The sequence below is a fragment of the Hyperoodon ampullatus genome (assembly GCF_949752795.1).
Source record: "Hyperoodon ampullatus genome assembly, chromosome: 6".
Classification (NCBI taxonomy): Eukaryota; Metazoa; Chordata; class Mammalia; order Artiodactyla; family Ziphiidae; genus Hyperoodon; species Hyperoodon ampullatus.
The window spans coordinates 104,547,653-104,575,633 of record NC_136919.1 but is presented as its reverse complement, the minus strand read 5'-3'; the positions used below and the strand labels follow the sequence as shown (position 1 = coordinate 104,575,633).

Here is a 27,981-nt window from a genome sequence, read left to right as displayed (position 1 = left end):
ATAGTGAAAAAGCAAGCATGAAGTTTTCAAGCTTGTATTGTTTTCTTCTGCTTCTCATTTTTCAAACTGACTTTGGACAAAATGAAGAAACTTCTAGGAAGGAAAGAAGGAAGATGTATTACAGAAGACAGAGAAAAAGTTCCTCGCTCATCCACAGATCCAGTAGACAGCTTGGAATTCAGCAAATGAGGATAGTTACACCAGCAGCAACACTTCCCATGGTTAACTTGGATTATAGTATGGAGGAAAAGTTTGAATCCTTTTTAAGAGTTCCTGGAGTAGAATCAAGCTATAATGTGTTACCAGGTAAGAAAACAGTAGGAGAGAGGAAGAGAGAGAAACTCCAAAAAGAAAATTTTTTAAAAATTCAAGTTATTATATTATATTCTGGTTTAATCTACAAAGATAAATTTTGAAATAATTTAAAAAACCATTTATAGAATATACTTATAATAGAAATTATTGTAAAACAGAAAAAATATTACTTATCCTATAACTACATTTATAAAATCATAGTTACTATTTTGGTTTATTATTTCTAGTCTGTTTATTATGCCATGTATTTAAAATAGTTGTAATCATAATATAGTAATATACATGTCAAAACTGCTTTTTCATTTGTCATGACAGATCATCTAGGATATAGAAATAAATGATTCAGATGAGTCTATGAACTCACGGCTATTAAATATTTTCAACCAAACATGAAGTTAAGCCACTGAATTTATTTTATATAGACCAAACTACTGAATTTTTAAAGTTTGAAAAGATTGGAAATTCTTCTGAAGATTTCAACTAGGCATTTTTAAACACTAATATTTAATGGTCCACATTTTTCCAGGTTTGGAAGGAAAAAGTAATTATATTATACATATGGTACCATTACATAAAACTTTCAAAAGACAAAAGAATGTATCACCACAAAATGTTCTGTGACCAATACTTCATACATTGTCTCAAGAAAACCAAATGCTTCTAAATGATGTTATTTCCAAGAAGTTAACAGAAATAACATACAATTACCAGGAAAACAGACAATTTAGGTCACATTTACAACATGATTGAGAGAAGAAAGAGCCTGGAGGCGGGGAATTTAAAATGATGATTATAGCGTACCCATAACCCTTAAAGAACGATGAGGTCAATTTCCCTAATTAAGTGGAAAGATACCCAAGCTATAATAATAGAAAATAAAAAGGTTGAAAAGTAGTATGCATAATGTGATCTCAAATCTGTTTTAAAAAATATGCAGCATAGGGTGATGTGCATTAAAAGGTATAGAAGATGTATACTAAAGATTTCTAAATTGTCCTAAAATGTTTTCCAGTGGTCTTACAGTACTTTTTTTAAAAATTGTGGTAAAATACACATGACATAAAGCTTATCATTTAACCATTTAAAAGTGTACAATTCAGTGGCATTAAGTATATTCACAATGTTGTGCAACCATCACCACTATCTTGTTCCTGAACACTTTCTTCACCCTAAAAGGGAACTACATATGTATTAAGCACTTACTCCTCATTTTCTCCTCCCCCCAGTCCCTGGCAACCACTAATCTTTCTGTCTCTATGAATTTGCCTATTCGGAATATTTAATATAAAAGGAGTCCTATAATATGTGGCCTTTGGTGTCTGACTTCTTTTACTTGGCATAATGTTTTCAAAGTTCACTCATGTTGTACAGTGTATCAGGACTTCATTCATTTTTTATGACTGAATTATATCTCATTGCAGAGAAATACCATGTTTTGTTTATCCCTTCATCCACTGATGGATAATTGCATTGTTTCCACCTTTTGGCTACTGTGAATAGCACAGCTACGAACATTTGTGTACAAGTTTCTATCTGAATTCCCGTTTTCAGTTCCCTTGGGTATATACCTAGAAGTGGAATATCAGGTACCTAGGAGCTGGGCCATGTGGTAATTATATGTTTAGTTTATTGAGAAATTGCCAAATGTTCCCCACAGAAGCTATATCATTTTATATACCCACCGGCAATATACAAAGACTCCAATTTCTCCACATCCTTGCCATTATTTTCCATTTAAAAAATATAGCCATTCTTGTGGATGTGAAGTGGTTATCACATTGTGGTTTAATTTGTATTTCCCTAATGACTAATGATGTTCAGCATCTTTTTATGTGCTTATTGTTCATTGTATATCTTCTTTGGAGAAATGTCTATTCAAGTCCTTTGCCCATATTTTAATTGGGCTGGCTTTCTGTTGTTGAGTTATAAGAGTTCTTCACATATATTCTAGATATCAGACCCTTATCAGATATGATTTGCAAATATTTTCTCTCATTGTGTACATTGTCCTTTCACTTTCTTGACAATGTTCTCCAATGGACCAAATTTTTAATTTTGATACAGTCCAATTTATCTATTTTTTCTTTTGTTGCTTGTGCTTTTGGAATCATATCTAAAAATCCATTGCCAAATCCAAGGTCATGCTTTATTTTATGAATATTATATTTTAGATCTTATATTTAGGTTTTGATCCATTTTGAGTTAATTTTTATATTTGGCATGAGGTAGGGGGCAACTTCATTCTTTTGTATCCACATACAGTTGTCCCAGCACCATTTGTTGAAGAGACAACTTTTTTCCCCATTGAATGGGCTTGGCACTTTTGTCAAAAATCAATTGGCCATAGATATAATGGGTTTATTTCTGGACTCTCAATATTCCACTGGTCTATATGTTTATCCTTATGCCAGTACCATACTCGTGTAAGCTGATTATTGTAGCTTTGTGGTAAGTTTTGAAATCTGGAAGTGTGAGCCCTCAAAATTTTCTTTTTCTTTCAAGATTTTTTTTTTGGCTATTTGGGGCCCCTTATAATTCCTTATGAAATTAAGGATTAACTTTTCCATTTCTGCAAAAAAGGCTGTTGGAATTTTGATACGCTATAGTACTTTTATAATCCGGAGACAACTCCTGATTATATCTATTTTTTTTTTCCAGGGGAGAAATTGGATGGGTGGGATTAGTTTACTGTAAGTATCCAAATGAGAGATGGGTAGGGCTTGAACAGGGCTGACACAGCAGTAAGGGAAAGAAGGGGACAAATGTGAGAGCTCATTTGCGGGGACAGTGGCTCAACAGATGGAAAAGAGTTATCAGGAATAACACTAGGATTGGAAGGAAAACATCCCCTCTAATATTCAAATTGACTGTCTAATGGCCTGCTTAGTTGACACACTTATCCATGTATCTACAACACTGTATGTAGAGAAAACAATATACTAAAACCCACTGCACTGTGTACTTTAAAAGGGTATTTGAATTGTATTTCAATAACACAACTATTCTAAAAAAAAGAGATTGTTGCAATGTCTCATCGAGAATTCAATGTAAAAAGCACCACAAGCATACAATCTGATTTCACCTCTCCATCTGCACATCAGGAAGGGTACAATGTGGGCTCATTCATCATTAGTGCTGTTCCAGCTCTCTGCTCTCTGGCACGTGATGGAACTATACTGTTTTTTCTCTTCTGAAGTTAGATGTAGCCATATAATTTGCCTTGGTCAATGTAATTAGACACGTTTAGAGCTTGTGTGTTATTTGCAACCTCACATTCCCACTGCTGTGGCCATCAGGGCAGCCTGCTTGGAGATGAAGCCTATTTTATCCTGACAAACAATATCTACATTGGACACATAGCAGGAACAAGAAATAACTGAGATTTGGGGGTTGTTTGCTGCTGTTGTATAACTTAGCCATCCTGACAGATGCAGGATGGAAGTACGATTCAGGCTCAAGTTACCATGAAGAGGTCACTCTCAGAGCCTAAGTAAGAGGGGTTGAGAATACAGCATGTGAAAAGCATTTCAGAGGGTTACATCTGTAAGATACTTCTATCCTCTGCATGAAAGAACATAGAATATTATTCTTGTGTGGCTCTATCACATTGGGCTCACTTCCATTCACAAGTGCTAGTAACCATACAAGGAATTTAAATGTTACTGTTCTCTTCTAGGAAAGAAAGGACACTGTTTGGCAAATGGGATGACCATGTATAACAAAGCTGTTTGGTCTCCTGAGCCCTGCACTACCTGCCTCTGCTCGAATGGAAGAGTCCTTTGTGATGAGACCAAGTGCCACCCTCAGATGTGCCCCCAAACAGTTACACCTGAAGGAGAATGCTGCCCCGTCTGCTCTGATACTGGTACAAATATTTAGCCCAAACAAAATATCACATGTGATTTAGTCTTTAACTTCCATTTGTTTTTATTTTATCACTACCTTAAATTTTAAATTATGATAAACTAGTCATCAGGGTACTTAAAATATTGGCACAATGATGATAAACATGGAAATTATTTGGGAAATTGCATGATAGGGGAGAGAAAAATAAAACATCTTGGCTTTAGAGTTCTAGCTCTATTAGAATGAGTAAACTCAGACCAGATCACATTCCACATTTGACTTGCAGCATTACAGATGTAGTGATAGAATTTACATAGCAAACAGCTCCCATGTTCTTAGTATGTGTGAAGAGCTCTGCTTAGTTCCTTACATGTATTATCTCACTTAATTCAACTCAGTGTGTTTACAGTTATCCACCCAAATGAAGATGAAGAACTCATGGTGAACAAAGGGAGGAGTGGCTTGCATCTAGAGAGAATAAAGCCCAGTTTTCCCAGTCTATGTGCAGTCACTAGTGCTCAGGTAATCCTAGGGAAATAAAGGGCAATGGCCCTGGAGCAGTGGCTTTCTGTTGTGGCACTGCTGTGCACAGAAAGATCACACTATGAGGTTTTGTTGGCTGCTCACTGTGCCTTATCTATGAGGCTGATGCAGTAGAGGACTCTAGGGAGGAAGCCTCAGGACTCCTGCAAGAAAAGCCTGGCCAATAGCTTATGAAATAAATAAATATGTGTTAAATAATTCGATGGGAAGGGATACAGATACTTTCTGTTGCCTATGATCAAGGTAGATTGTTTCCATGCACACAGGATGATCACAGGGTGGTTACCTACAGAAGTCTCCTACCAGGAAGAACTTCAGAACATTTAGGAACTGTATTTTGGTGTATACTACTAATTATTTTACTAAGCTATTATGACTTTAAAAAATGTTAGAAAATAAAAGTGTTTAATGAAACTGACTCCTTGGGATATGAAACACAAGATTTATAAAGGCAAGATCCAGAAATTCTCAGACATTTTTCAAAGGACTTGAACTATTATTCTTGAAATGCTGTGGTTATTTTGGAAAAATAAACTTGGATATACAGAAAAGATTTTAAATGTTTCAATATGATAGTTTTAGTTTCATTTTGCTAATTTTTTCCTACTCCCCTTTTGCATGTTCTGTCAGGGATGTGAAAAAAATAACTCACAGACTTTATAATACATACCGAATTGAAATCTCAAGTAATTACTTCACATAATTATATTTTGAGTTCCTTCTTTGGGGTGATTTATGTATGGCATTAAATAAAATCATGGAAATGATTAAGTAAATTTTTATATTTTGATGAAAGAAAATCTATGTACTGAGCTCACTTTTCCCTAAAACTCTTCATTCAGAGGGTGAGGCTAAAGTCTGGTCTTTGTCAAGTCTTCCCCACTTTCTGCCAAAGGTAATAACAGCTAAATACAAATGTAGATAAACTTTCTACTATTATATATTATGCTGTCATCATCATGGAATAATAAAAAGTACTCTTGTGCATATGTCTAGGTTAAAGAAACATCATTTAAGCCCAGGACGTCTTCTATAGGTCTCAAGAAGTAAAAATAATTTAAGTACAGAGTCTGGGAGGAAACCAAAAGAGAATTTTCTATAACTCTAAATTTCAGAGGATGCTTTTAGGCCCATGGAGCTGAAAGAAAATCAGATAGATATAATAAATCTATAAATAAAAGCCAATTTCACTACCATAAACAAGTAAAATGTACATCTCTTTCTCTTTTTTATGTCTGACAGTGTACAAATTCTTACATTATCAATAAGCCCAATTAACTGAACAGTATCTACTATAAAGTTATCACATCTGATTATATTACAGTCTCACAATAGGACTGCTTATGGTAAGCAACATACGGTAATATTATTCCCTCTTTAGTCACCAGATAGCATGATACTTTAGTAAAAATAAGATCAAGGCTCATAAGGAAAAAGAAGAATTGCCTATAAAGTCTTACAAAACAGAAATAAAGTCTATTTATTCCTATTAAAACTTCAAACAAAAATTTCAAGATGCATTTCACATTTAAACTGCACTCATATACCTAGAGGGAATATTATTTACTAACCTAATTTTCACTATGATTTTTCCTTTCATTAATACCACACCTTGCCCCTGCTGTCTTCTCCTTATGTGGTCAGTAGCCTCCTATTTGCTACTCAGTAGTATAGCATTAAATGACAGAACTGAATTTTCTGGTGATTCTTCAGAACAAAGAGAACCTACCAGTTTACTTCATAAGCAACAGCCGTCTCCTTGGGTGGAAATGCATCAAGCACTGAGAAAAGAGGAACTTCAATTTGAGGAGGATGAAGAAGAAATTAAACAAGATGAAGATAGGGAGCAAAAGGAAAAGATCCCTAGACCTGGAGACTGGGGGAGACCTTCCAATGAGGGACAGAGCAGAGAAGGGGGAGAGCAGAGACCTGGAGAGGAGGGGAGGCAGGCCCATCAACACAGAAACCCAGCAAGGGAGAATGAGGATGAGGATGAGGACGAGGACGAGGACGAGGACGAGGACGAGGACGAGGATGACACCGTCAGAGGAGATATGTTCAGGATGCCCTCTCAACTCCCAATCCCAGCTACCCCCAGAGGCATACCACCTCTGCCAAGCAGGTGCTCTCTGTCATACAAAACCATCTCCTGTATCAGCGCCGACCTCACACAAATACCACCGCTAACAGCACCAGAGATAACAAGTCTGGAGCTCATAGGTAAGAGATGTTGACGTTAAATTGATTTTGTGGTTAACTCCCATTGTCCTATGAATGTTATATTTTAATTTTATAATATAAGTTGACCCCAAACAGATTAATTTCACAATCTTCAAACATAAAAACTTTGCAGGAGAGATAGGTGTTTACTGCAGAATAGCACCGTCAGGTATAAAGTAAATTCCTCCAAATCAAACCATGATTTCCCATTGACTTTTTTCTAAAGCCAGCTTTAGAAGGTATAATTTATATATAGTAAAACATTATTAGCATGTTTTTCTTTGAGGTTTTTTTTAAGATTTTTTTTTTGATGTGGACCATTTTTTAAGTCTTTATTGAATTCGTTACAATATTGCTTCTGTTTTACGTTTTGTTTTTTTGGCCACAAGGCATGTGGGATCTTAGCTCCCCAACCAGGGGTCAAACCTGCACCCCCTGCATTGGAAGGTGAAGTCTTAACCACTGGACCGCCAGGGAAGTCCCTGTTATGCTTTGAGTTTTGACAAATGCTTACAGTCAATACCACAATCAAGATATAACATTTCCATCACCTCACCAAATTCTCTCATGTCCCTCCTTTCACCAGCCCTGATGTTTTCTGTCTCTAGAGTACCTTTTCTAGGATGTCATAGAAATGGAATCATACAGCATGTAGCCTTTTCAGCTGGACTTCGTTCATTTATCATAATGCTTCTGAGGGTTATGCAGGTTGTGGCATTTATCAGTAGCTGGCTCCTCCTTACTTCTGAGAGGCGTTTTGTTGTTTGGATAGACCACAGCTCTCAGGTGAAGAACATCTGGATTATTTCCAGTTTGGGGCAATTATGCATACAGTTGCTATAAATATCCACATATGGATGTCTGTGCCGACCTAAGTTTTCTTTTTCCTAGGGTATATACCCAGGAGTGGGATTACTGAGTGCTACAGTAAAAGCATGTTTAACTTTATAAGAAACTACCAAACAGTTCCTTAAAATGGCTGTGACACTCCTTCCAGAAATATCAGAGAGTTCCTGTTGTTTCCCCCCTTGTTTTAGACATTGTGGTAGGCATGGAGTGGTCCAGACTTTTTGCCCATGTTCTTATAGGGCCAGGAAGAGCTCTGAGTGGAGGATTGGCAGGACAGATACGTGTGTGAGGCTGGCTGGTGGGGAGACGGGGACAGTGAATGAGTCTTGGCAATAAGGCCCATGCTGGGGATAGCTCTGAAGATGCAGGGGTGAGAGAATCTGAGTGGGGTTTCAGATGTGTCTTGGGGGAAGTAACAGAAATAAACTACCATAGAAATAATAATGATCGTATAAATAAATACTCAATAGTCACAGCATGACCCCTTTAATCAGGATAGCCAATCTGCAATAGGACATTTCTGGTGTTACGGCCTTCCTGATACCATGTTCACATGACCTCCTAAGGAATTCTTCTCATGCCCAGAGTGTCCTGCTCCAGCAATGCCCCCTCCTCTGTAGCCTGCATGCCAGGTGTGCTCTGCCATTAAAGATGAATGACCTGTGCTCAGTCACAGTATCTTGGTTTTATAAGAAGGTCACCACATGATTTTTATAGTACTCACTATTTCTGATAAGCTCATTTTCTGGCTTTAAAAATCATTGACTACTGTACTTAATTAAATGTCAAACCAAAACCCCATAAATTAAAGCATGCAGGAACTTCTATAGATTGAAGTCACAGAATTATAATATAAGATCTGGAGGCAATCTGAGTCATTAACTCCCCAAGCTTCTTACTTACAGGAAACTGATGCTCAAAGAAGGCAAGTCACATACCCAAGATTTCATTGTAAAAAACAGTATATTTCTGGTCCACGGTCTAGGAAATGTCAATAGGGAAATACGAAGAACTATAAAAATCAGTTTCTATAGCACCTTCCATAAACACATCTTTGTTGTAAAATGCATAATGTTAACAGAATTGTCTACCAAACCACATTCTGGCTGTTTTAAAGCAGCTTCATCTAAAACATGATGTACTAGAGCATGACAAGTCCTTAGAGTGAAAATTTTGACCATATGAAATAGTCTAGTCCCAGGCTTGTTTTTTTTCTGAACACCGTTTTCTTATATAATACATATTGTCCTTGCTATAAGTATTGCTTTTCCTCCAGATAAAGCTCTCTTTTGCTATCTATGCATGTGCATGTATACATGTATTTATAGGCACATAGGCCTAAAACACAATTGCTACGTGTCCTAGGCAATTCTATCACCTCCATTCCGGATGAAGCATTTAATGGATTACCGAATTTGGAAAGGCTTGATCTGAGCAAAAATAATATCACCTCTTCAGGCATAGGTCCAAAAGCATTCAAGGTAAATAACATGTTCTGACTTCTAACAGTCCACGTGGATGGCTTTCTCATGACTTGTACTGTCAGTGGGTGGAGATGGAGAAGGAAGGAAAAGTAAAATGTTTTACTGGAGTTTTCTCTGAAGAAAGTTTCTGATGTCCCTAAACTGTATTCAAGTTTTATCTTGAATACAGTATATTGTTTTATAGGTTTCTAGCTGTTTTTCCTATGCTTTGTCCTTAAAGCACCCACAACAGCATGAATGACAAAACTAATGTTTTGAATTTATAAAGGAGTTTCTCCCTAAGTAGCAGAAAACATGTTGAAATATGGTCTCTTAGTACATGAGGTATTTCTGGGAAAAAAGGAGAGCTTATCTGGAAACTATTAACATTTTCAGGCCAGCAATACAAAGTTTCCTTATTTTGTGCTATCTGCAAAATCTGATAAAGGATACTTCAGCAGGAGGGGGTTCTAGAAAAACAAATGGGCTCAGATGAAAATTAACATGGGGATACGCTAAGGAAAGAGAAAAGCATAGAGTAAACCTTTGAAAGAATCAGATTTAATTAAAATTTTTTTCTAAAAGGGAGAAAACAGAGTATCAAGGACTTTCAGAAAAACAAAGGCAGAAGAAAGGAGGGGTTTATGTGTGTAAACAAATACTCATAAATGTGTGTGCTTAAAGAAGCCCAAGTAAAACAAGTTACATGCCAGGAGGTCAAACTTTATCCCCTTGGATGGTCTTCTGTCCATTCTTTGGACAAATCACTGGCCTCTTACAAGCTCAGTTCCTGGTTCTCATATAGATTCCGGACTGCAGACGAGAGAGCTCCAGACACTTGGTGTCCACGTTCATGTGAAAGACCTAGAGTCCTGCCTCATGCTAGCCGTCCTGATAGAACAACAGTTGGGACTTGTGCATTTCCTGTATTTGATCAAAAAACAGGACACTGTAGGAAATTGCCTTTTTCTTGTTTTGAGATTCTCTGTCCCATTTCCAAACTGCTGAAATTGACTCTGAGCACCACTGATGTAAATCATTCTGTAACTTTGGTAGTGTAGGTTAGTTTGGCCAACAAACATGTAACTACAAATGTGGATATGCAATCTCCAGACAGTCAAAACTGGGTACCGTATAGAAACAGTTTGTTACATTTGTAGCATTTAATTTTGAAGAATTTCCACAATCATTAGTGATGTTTTATGACTCTGTCTCTACCTAGTATAGATGGAAAACTGAGTTCACAAACACATTGAAAGGGTTCAAATTGCTGTTTTGTTAGCATCTATGACAGATTCAGATTATTGCATGTTTTAATTAACTTTGTGTCTATTGCTGAGAAGTTGAAAACCTAAGATCTAGGAAAATATGACTGGTCCAGTGGTGATAGGAACTTTCTCTTGCTTTCTGAAGTCACCATAAAAATATGGGTGAGTGTGATGCAAAATCACCAAATGTAGTTTGCTGAAAATACGGGGGAATAAATGCTATTAACAGGACCAGCATCTACCTGGCAGGGAGAATATGGGGATTCTTGTCTAAGCCTGAGCAACTGAAGGTTTGTGAAACTTTAGTAACTACCGCAAACTGACCATTAAATGACATATATGACTGTACATCTGTGACAAGATAAAAAAGTAATTTTGAGATTTGCCTTTTAAGCTTCTAGAGAATTTAATGCGTCTGAATATGGATGGAAACAATTTGGTTGCGATTCCTTCAGAACTACCATCTACATTAGAAGAACTTAAAATCAATGAGAACAATCTTCAGGTTATTGATGAAGAAAGTTTATCAGGTATTTAACATTTGACTTTATGATATGTGTCCGTATAACCTTTCTTCTGTAGTTGTGTGGAAATTTTATTTGCAATATCGCTAAATGAATAGCTAGTAAAATTTTTTTAGGTCATGTTACCATTTTAAGTTGATAAAATTTATTTTAACTATTGACTGGTGAAACTTTAAAAAATGTATTTTAAACTGCCTGTTGTCTTAAAAATGCATTTTATAAATAAACTTTCACTGATTTCAGGTTTTCATCATTTACAATACAATAACTAAATTACAAATCCATAATATCCTAAGAGTTACACTAACATTCCCCACACAGCCAGGTGTTCTGGTGCTGTGTTTGTACCGATGTATTTGGTATCAGTGGTGATAACACAGTATCATGGCTTGTTGAACGGGTCTCCTTAGATGCTCAATACACCCCATACACAACTCCCACTGCCTCTGGCCATTTTGCTGTTTTTAACTTGACATGTTTTGGCAAATGAGAATTATGCATAAAATATAAGTAAATGAGCAACTATGTGAGGCTGAGGGGTAATCCTACAAACAAAGTACATAAACTTTAGCACATGCACTCTATATGGCAGTCACTTTGGCTTTGACAGTCTTGTTCCCTAGAGGGTTGCTCTGGCACTTGTCCATGAGACACTTGCACCCCACAGGGCAAGACAAATGATGTCCATGGGTGTGTGGTTGCCACGACAGCCTGACTTTCCCATGGATGGGCTTTAGTGAAGGTGCCCCACATTCTGTACATTTGATACAGCTGGAATTTACTCTTAAGACTGTTTCTGGACTAGCTGGATAACTAAAGTTGTCGTATTATGAACTCTGTATAAAAGAGGCAGTATTACATTTACCTTTTTGTGAATTCTAGCTATGTCTTTATATGCTTCTTTAAGACAAAAACTGCCTAATTTTTCTTTTTATCTTCCTAACAGTCTAGTGTAGTTCTTGAAGTATAGTGCGTAACATTTTTTATTTGATTTGAAATACATTTATTAGGTTAATGTTGATAACCAAGCCTTTAAAGGAATAAAACAATTCCATTATTTCCTTTCATTCCTCAAAAAACTTCATAAGGACAAAACACTTCTGGTGATGGGGAAAAAACAATAATGAGAACTGCTAAATCTGAGGATTACAGAGTTATGGAAATACTCTATTTCCAGATGGATTTCAGGGTACTTAACAAACAAAATTTGAAGGTCTTTTGTCATATGGAAAAGACATTAGAAAGTTCAATTTCTAACTGCTAGGTGAAACAGACCAAAGGAACACTTAATTTAGGACAAGTGCACTAATGGGTTATATGTGATCTACATGTGAGATGGTATTTCTAGCAGTGTTATCAAAATGACATGTTTTAAGTCCTTATTTGGAAGGTGCTCTCACACATTCCTACAACTGCTTCTCCACACGCACTTCTCCCTCATGAAAAAATTTCCATATTCCCAGAGGGTTGACTGTGTTCCAGGGTGAACTGGCCTCTTCCTTGATCCACCTCCCATCTCTACAGTCTGAGCACCTCACAGGCCTTGGCCCTGTGCAGGCGGCCAGTGAGGAGCCTCTGCACTGTCACCTTGTCCAGAGAGGCCCCTGTAGTGTGTGGCCCAAAGGCCTGTGTCTTTAGTCCCGTTCCAGTGCTGGTCCCTCGGGTACTGAGTTCTTAGTTCTGCTCTAATGCTGGCCCCTCAGGTACTGGGTTTTCTCTTGACTGCTGTAGCCACTGGGGCTCCTCAGCTCCTGTGAGTCCCACTGCTGTGGATGGTCAGGTTGGCTGGCAGTGAGCAAGGCAAGCCCAAGCACAGGCCACTGCCAGTGCTGTGACACTGCTTTTCTGGGTGGAAGCCCCTGGCTTGACCATCAGTGGCCTGTAGCACTTCTGTTAGCTCCCTCGTGACCTTTCAGGTTTTAGATATATAGTTCCAGAGAAGCGGGGAAGCAGGGCACTCCAGGGAGAGAAGCAGTATGTACAAAGGTGTGAAGAAACAAAACAATTTGGATGCTAAGGGAAATCCAGTTTCATGGATCTTGGATGCAGTGTGTGATGGGGAGTGAAGAACAAAAGATGATGTGAAAAGGTAGGAAGGAACCACACAACAGACAGCTCTGCACGTGCTATGCCGAGGTGCTGGGAGTTCATCCAGAATCCACTGAGAGATGTGCGTACCCACTATAGAGAAAAGGAAGGTCTTAAAATTGAAGGGAAGGTGAAAAAATAGAAGGGAGGGATAGCAGGAGAAAACTGGACATCCTAAAAAATGTTCCTGTCTTCATTAATGTTAAAAACAAAACAAAACCCATGATCATGGTGTCCTTTCTAGCAATGATGGTGGTGTGGCTATCCAGTCAGAATATCTATGAGATCAAGTTCTCACACAAGTCTATCCATGTCTATAACCTGTTATGTAGCTCCCTGCCCACAATGGGAAAGACTTCCTACCAACTTCCTGCTAATAAATCCTCTTTCTGCCACAGTCTAACCTACAAGAACCTTCTCTACCTCCATCCTGTTGCCTGTTACATATAGGAACGTACATACTATCTATGTATATACAATATACACGTAAGCCAGAGAATAACCGTAAAGTAATGTATAATGTTAATTTACACTGTTGTGTTTTGTTTCTCTTTCTTGTGAGGTCATGTAATGACCACCAGTCTACTTCTATTATCTATTTTCCTCTGAAAAACTTGTATTACATTCCAAAACCTCAACTATGTACTAGATAATTATGCTGGATTCTCAGTATCTTTAGTTGCAGAAATTAAAGAGTTTTGGTTATATGAGGAAATCGAATCACTTATCATAATTTACTAGTTGGCCTCCACAATTCCTCTCTGTCCTTCAGCTGATGTTAAACACCAGCAGATTAATATTTTGTCATGCTGTTCCCTATCCAGAGGCTGCTTGTTGCCTAGAGAAGGAAAGTCAGACCTTATTTTCTGGTGCACAAAGGCCCTGCACAGCCCACCTCTGCCCTCGCAACAACCTTCATCCCCTCTTGCATATGGCCCACTCCAGGGATGGTCTCTTTCCTACTCCTGAGCACACCCATGTGGGTTCATGCTTCCATGAGTTCACCTGGCTGCCTCACCCTCCCATGTCTACCTACATCTTTCTGTCTTGAGAATCTAGCCCCACTCACACTTCCGTACCACTCAAGTCTACACTGCCACCTCCTCGTCATGTTCTAGAATCTATGATCTGTACTCCTGATGGTAGTGCCTTTTGTTTATCCTTAGACTATGTCTTACTTCTCTGATATGCCTAAGGGTAGGATCTGAGTTGTGCAGAGCATTTCAGTGCAGTACCCATGACTTGAGTTGAATATGAAAACATCCCCTATTCTGAAAATTTTGGCCACTGAACAAACTCTGAAGTTACACCCTGAATGTTTGACTCAGATACCTCTGCGTATCTTCACTGCTGAGCTTTCCATTCTCCTTTAAGTTTCCAGTTGATTTGAGACCAGTAGAAACCATTTAGAAAAATCTTGTTTGTATAAAGGCCTTTCTTGGTAGCTCAATCTGAATGTGTGGAGAATTTTTTTATCATTCTCCTTTCAAAACGTCCATCTGGCTGCACTGTCTGCCAGAAGTGAACACTGTGATGGGAATTCACTGCTATAATTCCCTTGTTCAGAGACTGAGGGTTTGCCAGGCAGAGAGTGCTCCTTCAGTGTCCTGGAAAAAGGAACCACCCATTGCATTACATTCTTCATACATCCTTGATTATGCTGCCATTTCATACCTGTCTGTCTTTGCAAATACTTCAAATGACCCTCTACAACCTTCTACTTCTCATCTGCCTGCGTTCCAAGTCCCTGCTTGGCCATTGCTTCCTCTGTGGGGCGCCCTGGCCCCCCAACTCCCTCCTCTGGCTTCTGTTCCTTATACAAACTTTCCTTTCCATACTGTACATTCTTGACTTCCTTTGTCATAGATTAATTGACAATAAATGCACGGGTTTATTTCTGGGCTCTCTATTCTGTCTCATTGATCTATGGGTCTGTTTTTGTGCCAGTACCACACTGTTTCAATTACTGTAGCTTTGTACTATAGCTTGAAACCAGGGAGTGTGATATCTCCAGCTTTATTCTTCTTTCTCAAGATTGTTTTGGCTATTTGGGGTCTTCTGCGTTTCCATACAAATTTTAAAATTATTTGTTCTAGTTCTGTGAAAAAGTGTATTTTGATAGGGATTGAACTGAATCTGTAGACTGCCTTAGGGAGTATGGTCATTTTAACGGTATTAATTCTTCCAGTCCATGTACAAGGTATATCTTACCATTTGTTTGTGTTGCCTTCAATCAGTTTTTTTTCATGAATGTCTCTTGGTTTTCTGAGTACAGGTCTTTTATCTTCTTGTTTAGATTTATTCCTAGGTTTTTATTCTTTTTGATGCAATTGGAAATGGGATTGTTTTCTTAATTTCTCTGATAGTTTGTTGTTAGTGTATAGAAACTCAATAGATTTCTGTATATTAATTTTGTATCCTGAAACTTTACTGAGTTCATGTACCAGTTCTAATAGTTTTTTGGTGGCAGTCTCTAGGATTTTCTGTATATAGTATCATGTTGCCTGCAGTGGCAATTTTACTTCTTCCTTTTCAACTTGGATTCTTTTCACTTCTTTTCCTTGTCTGATTGCTGTGGCTAGAACTTCCAACACTATGTTGAATAAAAGTGGTGAGTTTGGGCATCCCTGTTTTATTCCTGATCTTAGAGGAAATGCTTTCAGCTTTTCACCATTCAGTATGATGCTGGCTGTAGGTTTGTCTTATATGTTGAAGTATGTTCCCTCTATACCCACTTTGTTGAGAGTTTTTATCACAAATGGATGTTAAATTTTGTCAAAAGCTTTTTCTGCATCTATAATAAAAGATCATTTGACTTTTATTCTTCAGTTTGCTAATGTGGTGTATCACATTGATTTTTTTTGTGGATATTAAACCATCCTTGCATCCCTGGGATAAATCCCACTTGATCTTTTGATTTTGGTTTGCCAATATTTTGTTGAGTTTTTTTTTTTTTTTTTTTTTTTTTTTTTTTGCGGCACGCGGGCCTCTCACTGTTGTGACCTCTCCCGTTGCAGAGCACAGGCTCCAGACGCGCAGGCCCAGCGGCCATGGCTCACGGGCCCAGCCGCTCCACGGCATGTGGGATCCTCCCGGACCGGGGCAGGAACCCGTGTCCCCTCCATCGGCAGGCAGACTCTCAACCACTGCGCCACCAGGGAAGCCCTTGTTGAGGTTTTCTGCATATACGTTCTTCAGTGATATTTGCTTATAATTTTTTTCTTTTTTTATGTGTGTGGTGTTTTGGTTTTTGTATGAGGGTTACAAACTTTCATCATACAGCACAACAGTGATTTCTCTACAGGTCTGCCTCTCCTGGACCGTGCATTCAGCATTGAGTCCTGGCTGATCTGAGCATTTGGGATTTGCAGAGTACTAGGGAAAAGGCTCTAAGTGGGCAGGGGGATACAAATAAAGAAGCTACAACATCAGTCCTCCAAATGAACTGAACATTTCACATGACATTTTGAAAGCCTATAGAAATTACATGTTTTTTAGTTATACTAATGTCCCAATAATTTTATTTTTTTATAGACTTAAATCAATTGGTCACCTTAGAATTGGAAGGAAACAGTCTCAGTGAAACCAATGTCAATTCTTTAGCTTTCAAACCTTTGAAGAGCCTATCCTACCTGCGTCTGGGAAAAAATAAATTTAGAATTATACCACAGGGTCTTCCTGCTTCTATTGAGGTACCAATATCTTACTTATAATATTTTATATTTTAAATACAGTACACTATGACAATATATTTTAAAAGGTTATTGTGATGCATATTAAACTCAATAGTTTTGGTGCTATATACAGGATTTACTATAATTTGAGCACTGTTTTCAAACAATACAAAATTATGAATCAAAATTATAACTACTAGTAGAAAATCTTGATAAAGTGAAAATTGGTTCTGCCGACGGCTCTTGGGGAGAGAACAGGGAAGATGAACTGAGTATTCAACAGAAACTACAAGTTGCAAAAAGTACCTTGACTTACAAAACTGTCTCAAACTGGAACTGTGACATTCATCCCAGTCTGTTCCACCCAGAGTCCCACATGGACTAGCAGTGACCCTGTGAAGATGGACAAGATTTGCAGAGAAGGCTGCTGACTGTGCCAGCAGCACCACCCCCCTCCCTCTTCCCACAGCTTACTAGTTCTAAGTAGGTCCTACCAAGGGCCCAAGCACTGTCCTGTCTCCATCCCCTCTGGAGACACTCCCTGCTGCCCAAGTGTGTGGTCTCTCTTGCTACAACAAGGAACACACTTAACTAAGGGGGGACTCTGGGGGCCTTCCCTGCTGAGTGTATGCCCCAACTTCCTGCATTAAGAAGAGGCCTGGCAGATCCAGCTGACTCCTAGGCCACCTACTCTGAGCTCTGTTTCTGCCACATACACAATCAGACAGCAGGACGAAGCTTCCCACTGCTGTGGACGCAGTGAGCCAAGAGAGGGCCATTAATCTAGATATGATACTGCTGCTACCGCAGCCACCATGCTTCCTCTTCCTACTTCCGGATTAAGACAGACCTTTAGAATTTACCAAAATTGTAAAGATTGAGGTTCTATAACCTGGCTTTACCTCAGAATCACTTGGATTCTAAAGAAATACAGATTCCTGGACCTATCCCAGACATGCTAAATCAGGTGCTTTGGAGAATGGGGTCAACAATTTATAATTTTTTAAAAATTAAAATTTTAAATAGATAATGCATGCACACAGTAAAACACACACACAACACTTGAAAAGTACAAAAGAGCAATGTGTCTCTGTTCCACGTCTGACCCTCTCATCCTTGGTTTCTCTTTCCAAAGACCCTCTCGCTAGCTTCTTGGGAGGTGCTGTCCATGCAAGTACATATGCTGTGAATCCTTCCAATGCACTGCTTCACAGCTGCAGTTTCAATGTATAAATGAGTGTGCTCTGATTTAGGTTGGAATTTATACTTTAAAAAGCTCACGAGTGATTCTAACATACAATCAAGTTTAGGAATCACTGATCTAGTTCACCCCTAAATATGTATGAAGGTAAAAGCAAAAAGCTAAAAATCACTTTACTCACTTCCAACAATACAAAAATTAAATGACAAAGAGGGGGAAATTACTACAACAGGAATAGAAAGTTACTCTGAATATATATACCAATTGTACTTCCGAATTCCACCAAGATCCCTGAGTGAAAAATTCCTTGTAATGCCAAATGAATTTAACTTGAAGGCAGCTAGCTGTTGAAAACTTACTAATAGTTCTAGCAAACGTCACCCTGATGTTAAATGAAGGCTCTTAATTAACTGCTAATTAAAGTAATTATAATACAAACAAATCTAAAAAATGTGAGCCTAAAAAAATTACAGACAGCATGGACTGGTCGGAAGCAGGCTGACCTAAACTGGGGCCAGCCAGCATGAGTTTCCCTCATGTATTAGCTGTGTAACCTTGCAAACATCCTGCCATCTCTCCAGGCCTGAGTTTCTCTACTGCTAAATGGTGATAATTTCTACTTATTTCCTACTTTCTAGGATCTTGAAGCCCAAATGAAATAATTTATGTGAATAAGTTTTGTAAATTAGAAAGCTTTATACAATTATTATGGTATGCTATATCATATATCATTTTATGGTTAAAAAATAATTAAAATTCATTTAATTACATAACCATGACAGATAGTACATTTTATTTTACTAGTTAGAAAATCTGACAACTTAAAAATATGAACTCATTTTGAAGTGCTGCAAGACTCTTTAGCTAACACTAGTGACAACAGTCTATAACCTGATTTTAATTCTGTGAGATTGAATATATTTATCAACTAATATGAAAAAAATAAGTCTCTTCTCTTAATTACAGGAATTATACCTAGAAAATAACCAAATTGAAGAAATAACTGAAATTTCTTTTAATCATACCAGAAAGATCAATGTCATTGTACTACATCATAATAAAATTGAAGAAAATAGAATTGCTCCTTTAGCCTGGATAAATCAAGAGTAAGTACATGCTACAATCTGACTTTCTTAGATGATTTCTTTCCTTTGCCATTATTAAACAGGGTATGAACATGGGCAAGTGAGGGAGGTGACAGCATTCTTTCTTAGTGAACCTCCCCTACATAAAACTTGGCTATTTGCATAGACTTCAAACCGTTCATGGTATGACTGATGTTAGGACGGCCATGGTCACTGCTGCTGGGGACACCCTACAGTGTGCAAGTGCTAAGCCCAAGCAGTGTGACCTTAGGTCTGATCACTGTTCTGCTCTCTGCTGACTTCACAGGCAGGCATGAAGTTTAAGTGAGATAATCCCCTACCCATAGTGAGGAAGGAAGCTGCCCTCCTCCCCGCTTCTCCCTCACCATTAGGTGGAAGCACCAGCATTCACTGTTCTATACCACACTGTCTTCATTCCTTCAAACTATTTCTCTGTTTCAGGTGCTACAAAACAGACTAAAGAATGCCTGACCCAATAGCGGAAGCAAAAAGCAGAGCCCATCTTCCTGGAGAGGAATCAGTGGCCCCAGGCTGTAGCCTCAGGGAAGGGCAAAGCGTGGAGGCCTTGCTCATCAGGAAGGAGAGGATTAGCTACACAGGGAAGCAGGGTCAGGCCCTGGCAGCAGGTGCATCAGAGCAGATCTAGAGTCATGTGGTGAGGGAATGAGGGATCTGAGTGGCACCATGGGGACAGGCATCTTTCAGAAGCAGGACAGAGATGAAAAGAGGCCTTGAGGGCCAATTAGGTTCAGCAGAATGTGGCAGTGGCAGGGCAACTGAGTCTTCATCAGGTGAAAAGTCTTCATGGGGTGGACAGAAGCGCAGGTAAGGCTCTGAAAAAAGCCAGATAGTTTACCACATTTCCCAGATCTTCTGGCTTATTAACAACCTTTTCTAGATGCCTCCTTCTTACCCCAAGTCCCAGATCCCAGGTCATCAGATCAAATGTGGAACAAGAATGCAAAAACCCCTCAACACTGCTACTTTCTTGCTGGAACCAGAGATGATTTTAGGGTTAGGACTCTGGACTTCATTTCTGATACAAGTTTGACCTTAGAGATATTTGGGGGACCTCTTTGGGTCTCAGCATTACCCCTGGGATATGAGTTTTTCTCTCTGAACTCTGGTGCTCCTCTTGTAGAGAGGAACTCAAGCAGCTCTGTGGTACCCGGGTAAGAGCACTAGCCTTGCAGCCAGACCACCATACAGCCACACTTGCACTGGGAATCATTACAGCACACTGAGCACTGGCAGGAAAATGGACAAGCATCTTGACTGGCTTGTCAAAACTTTGAGCTTACAGTCACTGCCCTGAAGTCCCCACTCTGTTTACTCTTTTCTAGAAATCTAGAATCAATTGACCTCTCCTACAACAAGCTCTACCACGTCCCCTCCTATCTACCCAAGTCGCTGCTGCACCTCGTGCTCATCGGCAACCAGATAGAGCGCATCCCTGGCTTTGTGTTTGGCCACATGGAACCAGGCCTGGAATACCTGTACCTGTCATTTAATAAACTTGTGGATGATGGCATAGACCAAGTTTCCTTCTATGGGGCTTATCATTCTCTGCGAGAGCTGTTTCTGGATCATAATGAATTAAAATCTATACCACCTGGGGTACAAGAAATGAAAGCACTACATTTTCTGAGATTGAACAACAACAAGATACGGTAAATTCTGGCCTTTTCAAGTATCCATTTAAATTGTCATGGGTGACAAAATATAGGATTAAACAACCATGACATGATGTCTGGAATTTACTTTAAAGAAAAAAAGTGACAAGAGGTTGCATTAAACAAGACTGGCAAATGTTAATGATTGTTGAAACTGGATGAGAATAGGTATGTGAGGATTCACTATAGTGTTTTTTCTACTTTTCTATGTATGTAAACTTCCATAGTAAAAAAATGTAAAAATGAGTATGATTATATAATACATAGAACCTTAGAGGCATGTTCAAGCGAGGCTTCAAGGCAGTAGACTATGGTGCTAATCCCACCTCCATATGTAATTTCAAACACTGTAATCTGTAGAACACAAAACCTAAGTATATGCTAAAATTAGAATTGCTTCTATCTAGATTTTTCTGAAGACAAAATTCTGAATAAATTTATTGAGACTCAGCTCCCTCACTTCTGAGGATACATTTTTCTGTGTGTGTTCTGTCTGCTGACAGAGTCATCACCCCTGCCTAGAAAGTGTGAATGTCTCAAGAATTAATCTGGAAAGCTTTGTTAGTGCAGCCAACGAGGGAGGCAGATCCCAGAGCTCTGTGGTCCTGTCCTTGGCGATTATACCCCTTACTCTTTTACCTGTCTCTACATTTGCAAACACAAACTCCTGAAAAATAAAACAAAGAAAGAGTCAAGAGTTTAAAGGGGGGGCTTCCCTGGTGGCGCAGTGGTTGAGAGTCTGCCTGCCGATGCAGGGGACACGGGTTCGTGCCCCGGTTCGGGAGGATCCCACATGCCGTGGAGCGGCTGGGCCCGTGAGCCATGGCCGCTGAGCCTGCGCGTCCGGAGCCTGTGCTCCGCAACGGGAGAGGCCACAACAGTGAGAGGCCCGCGTACCGCAAAAAAAAAAAAAAAAAAGAGTTTATAGGGGAAGAGGCGGGGATGGGAAAGGCTTTAAAGATTCAGAGTCAAAATTTTTTGGCCAAAATAATTCCTAGGTCATGCTTATATGCTTCCTATTGCATTGCATCAGGAGGCATACAATATCTGTCCCATTCTGGTGGGATCTAGGTGGTCACGGCCTGATATCTCCATTATAACCTTTCTCCTCCACCACTGAACCAATGGTTTTTTCACTCACAGATGCTTATTGCTTGCATCTGTTATTTCCTTAGGGGTAATAAAATGGTGAATTTCTATTTTTTGTCATTCTTTCCACATTTTATAGCTGGACTTCCTCTGTAAATAATATTTTCTTTTCAATTAGGGCAACTTTGTTACTCTGAAAGGTAGGCTCAGTTCTTTCCTTTAAACTGCCTAGCAGAGTAAGAAGTTGGTTACAGATTTGTAACAGTGTGAGGTGATGGATGTTACCTAAACTTATGGTGGTGATCATTTCAACCACATACACATACATCAAATCATTATGTTGTACACTTTAAACTAATACAATGTTATGCCAATCTTTATAAAACTGGAAAAAATTATACATATGCATTAAACATGAAGGAAAAGGACTATAAAATATATTAAAATTTTAATAGCGGCTGTCAGGATAAAAAAGAAGTTGGTGCCTAAATATTTTTGCTTTATTAATTTGTTTTTGGCTTTCTCTGGAGAATCAATATGAACTTATGGCTTTATATATTAAGAATGTTTCAATCAACTGCAATTATTGTTCTTAAACTGTCCCATCTTTGGCAAATGGTAGCCCTTCGAGTTGGTTCCTGTGTCCTTGGATAGGCCTCTGTAGATCTTGAATGGCTCACTTTTATATTCCCCACTACAGCCTGATGCCACCCTTCTTCCAAAGAGCCCTAGCTCCTCTCACTAGGGAATCATGTTCAGAGGCCCCAATCTGGGCACCAGGCATCTTCCTTTCAAATGTGTTGTTACTGTTTCAAGGCCTTTCAGTGGACTGCCAGAAACATGTATTTTGTGAAGAAAAAAAAAATGAGTTCATACTGATATTCCCAAGTCAAATTTAATGTTACAGAGAAGTCCTTCTGTTTTAAACTTGCTTATCTTACACTGAAAATCTAGGTTCCCAACAATAACTTATATTTACTATAAACAATAGTTTCAAAATGATAATACCATTATTACAACTAACAACAAAAGTATTTAATTAAGTTTATTATGTTTTTAGTAGTTCTACTTGTCCTTAGAATATGTTCCATGAAGGATGTATAGCTTAAATACAGAAGTTTTCTCTGTAACAATAGGTCAACAACTTAATATTCAGATAGGTCTTTAATTTGCTTTGGTTTTTAGGAATTGCTACTTTCTATAAAATATTTTTCTATGCCTGTCCCTTATACCATATTCCATCCTTTCCCATAGGTTAAGTTTTTTAAAATTTATTTTTGGCTGTGTTGGGTCTTTGTTGCTGCGTGTGGGCTTTCTCTAGTTGCGGTGAGCGGGGGCTACTCTTTGTTGCAGTGCGCGGGCTTCTCATTGCAGTGGCTTTTCTTGTTGCGGAGCACGGGCTCTAGGCACGTGGGCTTCAGTAGTTGTGGCACGCAGGCTCTAGAGCACAGGTTCAGCAGTTGTGGTGCACGGGCTTAGTTGCTCCGCGGCATGTGGGATCATCCCGGACCAGGGCTCGAACCCATGTCCCCTGCATTAGCAGGCGGATTCTTAATGACTGCGCCACCAGGGAAGCCCCTAAACTTTTAAATTAATTTCCCATTGATGATCCCGTGTTATTTCTTCTTAAAATATAAGCATACATACACGCATTCAAATTCCCCACTGCGTCTCACAATTATTATACAAATTATTACACCAAAGGATTATTACTTTTTTCTCTCTCTCTGGAAAGAGTGTATATTTTTTCTGTTCTTCACTTTTAAAAATTATCAGTATATCCTGGATATCACTCCATATCAGTATGTAGAGAATTTCCTCATTCCTTTTTACAGTTGAATAGTATTCCACTATATGGACATTTTATTCAACCAGTTCCTTATTGATAGACATTTGATTGTTTCCATTTTTTATACTATAAATAATGCCACAATGTACAACTCTGTTCAAATGTAATTTTGTATTTTTCCAATCTAACTTTGGGACAGATCTCTAGAAGTGGGATTGCTGAGTGCAAGTTACAAAATACACATGTAATTTTGCTAGATACTGCCAAATTCCTATCCACGGGGCTGTACTGTTTTGAATTTCCTTCAATGATGTTTGATCCTATAGAGCTTCATCATCAGAACATGTTAATGAACTTCTGGATTTTTTTGGGAGGGCGTTGGGCAAATCTGGTAAGTGAGAGTGGTATGCCAGTATCATTTAAATTTACATGTTTCTTATCATGAATGAAATTATGCATCATGTTTACATGCCATTTCATTTTCTCTTCTGTAAACTGGTTACCCAGGTATCTTTTTTTTTTCTCATTTCTCTCTCCTCCTAGGTTTTTAGGTCTTTGTATATTAGCCCTTTATCAGTAATATAAGTTGCAAACACTTTCTCCTAGTTTGTGATTTGTCTTTTAACTTTGCATTAAAAAAAAACAACCTGTAGTCAAATTATTAATCTTTTCTTTTAGTGCATCTGGTTTTTGAGTCACACATAGGAAGATATTTCCCCTACTCCCAGGGTATGACCATGTTTTATTCTACTATTCTATGGCTTCATTTTTTCACATGTAGATCTTTGACATATTTGAAATTTTTTCTGGTGTATAAGAGAAGGATCCAATTTTATTTGAAAAACAAAAGAGTTTTTAAAACAAATGTAAAATTTAACTCCTAAATTATGGAGGCAGAATATTACTTGGATCATTTATGACTTGCATGTCTATTTTTCCTTAGGAATATTCTTCCAGAACAAATTTGCAATTCTGAAGAAGATGGTGATTCAACCCTGGAACGTCTTCATCTTGAAAACAACTATATTAAAACAAGAGAAATATCATCCTACGCATTTTCATGCATAAGATCATATTCAAGTGTCGTTCTTAAACCACAAAATATCAAGTAATTCCACGTTTTTCTTTGTCATTTGTAAATTATACTCACATATCTGTTTCAGTAGCATCTTTCATCAATAAGAGAGATATAATGTCATGTTATACTTAGTATCATTATGCTAGCCAACCTGATTCGCCAATGCACATAACAACCAAAGATATATCTACAAGGTTTAGTCTTCTAGCAGTTTTAATGAAGGTTTCAGTTTTACACTCTAGAAAGAGGCCATCTCATTGCACAGTTTTCTCATGAGAATAGGATGTTGTGTGCTACTGAACTAGACTGGGAGAATCTGGAACAAAATAAGCATGTCCTTTACAACAGATCTTAGTATTGCTATTAGCTAAGAACTCCCTAAGTCCTTTTAAAAATTATGTATATTATGGTTCAAGACCAAGAAGTTGATAACAGGAAAAAATAATAGGTAGAATTTATGAACTAGTGTTCTGTTTATTATTCTACTGTTAAAGCAATAAATTATTAATTTTCTATAAGACCCTATGATACAATTACTGGTATAAATAAACTTAATTATTGTCTTAGCTTTAGTTCCTTCTACTAATTACACGTGTGGAATTAAAACACTACTATAAAGTTAATTGCCTGGTTTTGAGAATTGTACTATGGCTAAGTATGTGGTTATTAACATTAGGGGAAGCTGGGAGAAGTGTATATGTGAATTCTATATGATTTTTGTAATTTTTCTGTAAGTCTAAAATTTCTCTGTAAGTCTAAAAAGTTTAACAGTATTTTAAGATCACCCTCATTATTCTTTGCTCAAGATCAAAAGATTTTATGGGAAGCAGTGGAGTTTGCTTAAAATATATGTTAATTTTCCTTGACTAAACCTTGTAAATGTAAACCTAATGCATAAATTTAAAAAAATTTTTGCTCCTCTGGTCATTGTTAGTACCTCTTTTCTTTGCCCTAATTTGCTCAAAGGTATCCTTTTACTCAGTTCAATTTAACATAAAGCTATTAGTATTCACTATGTACTAGACCCTAACAAAACCATATAATATATTAAAATTTTCATTATGTAATGATCTTTTATCTTTATTTCTAAAGTAATTTGTAAAAGACACATACAGAAACCACGTTGACTTTTCTTGTTACTCTCAGTTTTGTACCTTGAAAAAACACCAGATTAGGAACTTAAGTTCTAGTCTTGGCCCCCTTGGGTAGGTTATTCTACTTATTCAAACTTCAGTTATTCAATCTTTTAATAGTTCTCTCACCATCCTCAGAACCTTCCAGCCCCACTTCACAGGGTCATTACGAGAACCAGAGAATAAAAAGCATCTGGGAAGCGTGGTATGCACGGTGAGTATACTTATAATTGCCAACATTTCATATAAAATTGACAGCAACCAGCATATTCAACCAAAGTTGATTATTATCTGGACAGCTTTCAAGATGTGTAAGTTTGATTTATCCCATTTAAGCTAATGTTAATTCTAAGCCCCTTTTCTTTTTTTTTTTTTTTTTTTTTTTTTTTTTTTTTTTGCGGTACGCGGGCCTCTCACTGTTGTGACCTCTCCCGTTGTGGAGCACAGGCTCCGGACGCGCAGGCTCAGCAGCCATGGCTCACGGGCTTAGCCACTCCGCGGCATGTGGGATCTTCCCAGACCGGGGCACGAACCCGTGTCCCCTGCATCGGCAGGCGGACTCTCAACCACTGCGCCACCAGGGAAGCCCGCCCCTTTTCTTAATATCTAGGTTTTTGAGATTACAAAATGAACAAGAATAATAATATGATACAAACTGTTAGAATCAAGGGTCAAAGGCTTAAGCCAAGTGGCTAAGAAGAGAAATAAAATCCTATGGAACAAAAGTTGAGATTTATAACTAGTTTAGGAATGTAGAAGCATTGCTAATTTAAACTGGCCAAGTTGAATGTAAGAGACAGATGAAAACAAGAAGATATGGTTATTCATTTAATCAACAAGAACCCTTGTGCAATGCTTCTTGCTGTGTGAATATAAACGCATTGACATAAGTGGTTTAAGGCAACCTAAACAGTAAACAAAATTAGTGTCAGAGGGGACTCAAACTGAATAAGGTGAGTCAAAAGAATTAGCATCCTGGACAACACAGACGAATACTGAAACACTCCAGCATTCATTTCTCATTCTGACTTTAATCAGATGTGTCCCAGATGCTGTTCTACAGAGACAGGGATGAATAGATCAGATGAGGTCTCTGCTCTCTGGCAATGCATACTGCGTTAGGGGCAATAAGCAGGAAATCAAATAGACAATCAAATCAACAGGCCAAGTGTGATGAAGTCAGCAGAACAGGGTGGTGATGCAATGAAGCATGCTGGGTTCCTGAGGCCTGTGGTTTCTAGAGTGTGCAAACAGCACAAGTTGCAGTAAGACACAGCAATCCCTGGAAGCCTTGGAGTAACACCAGGCCCAGGAACACTGAGACCCTATTGTGCACTCAGGGACACCCTGTTGGGAGCAGAATCTCTAGAAAGGTTAAAAATCAGAATGACTGATGAAAGCTTTGTTTTTAAGTTGGAAGATGCTTTTATTTCTGATTTTACAATTTAAAATATAAAATATGTCTAGCATTGAACTTGTTTGCTTTGAAACTTCATCATGCTCTGGATAGAAGCTTTAATTCCATTTTTAAAAAAGTGATAAATGTCCACATAGCAAACATTCTTCATGATATATAATGTTTAAAATAAAGAGGTGTTCTGTTTGGCTTCAGAAATATGCTGTAATTACTAATACATATGTACACTAAGGAAATCCTGGCCCAGCTATGGTCTGAAAATATTAATGGTGTGTCATCTTTGCACATAAGTACGAGGAATACTAACTAACTTTTCAATTTTGAGATTTGGTTTATTGTAGATTAAAAAATTTCAAAAAGCACTAAAGATAAGATGTGGTTAAAGAAACATATAGCCTAGAATCATAAGGAAATAATTACACCAGGAATCAGGACACTTGGGTGCCCATCTTGGTCTCCAATAATTATGTAGTCATTTTACTTTTCTGAGATCACTTGATTCAATTATAAAATAGCATGCTGTGTGAATATAAATGCATTGATGAACACATCAGTGGTTTTCAAGCATGGCTCATTAGGAGTTCATGGTGCCCTGGGGTTAAAGTATCCCTAAAGAGGAAGTACACAGACTCTCTTCAGACAAAACAGCTTTGCTACTATCAGAAAGGGTTAGCTGCCACTGTTCCTGCCTGCCTCCCTAACCAC

At 38.1% G+C, this 27,981-nt stretch overlaps 2 protein-coding genes across 4 annotated transcripts in view; one reads left to right on the top strand and one right to left on the bottom strand.

Moving 5' to 3' along the window:
* CENPP (centromere protein P) overlaps positions 1 to 27,981 on the bottom strand; it is a gene marked incomplete at its 5' end in the record, with an annotated part of 232,063 nt that overhangs the window by 65,422 nt on the left and 138,660 nt on the right. The gene's annotated exons all lie outside the window — the stretch shown is intronic.
* Positions 18 to 26,934, top strand: ECM2 (extracellular matrix protein 2; the record flags this gene model as incomplete). Of its 3 annotated transcripts, none has more annotated exons than XM_079705971.1 (9): positions 18 to 306; positions 3,992 to 4,180; positions 6,418 to 6,924; positions 9,139 to 9,254; positions 10,899 to 11,034; positions 16,651 to 16,808; positions 18,958 to 19,097; positions 20,441 to 20,767; positions 26,898 to 26,934. In XM_079705971.1, 9 exons carry the CDS (start codon positions 18 to 20, stop codon positions 26,932 to 26,934), a joined length of 1,899 nt encoding a protein of 632 aa, XP_079562097.1. The 3 variants fall into 3 exon arrangements, with proteins under 3 accessions (XP_079562097.1, XP_079562096.1, XP_079562095.1); XM_079705970.1 differs by lacking the exon at positions 26,898 to 26,934 and adding an exon at positions 24,592 to 24,760; XM_079705969.1 differs by lacking the exon at positions 26,898 to 26,934 and adding an exon at positions 24,592 to 24,760 and having other exon boundaries at positions 6,352 to 6,924.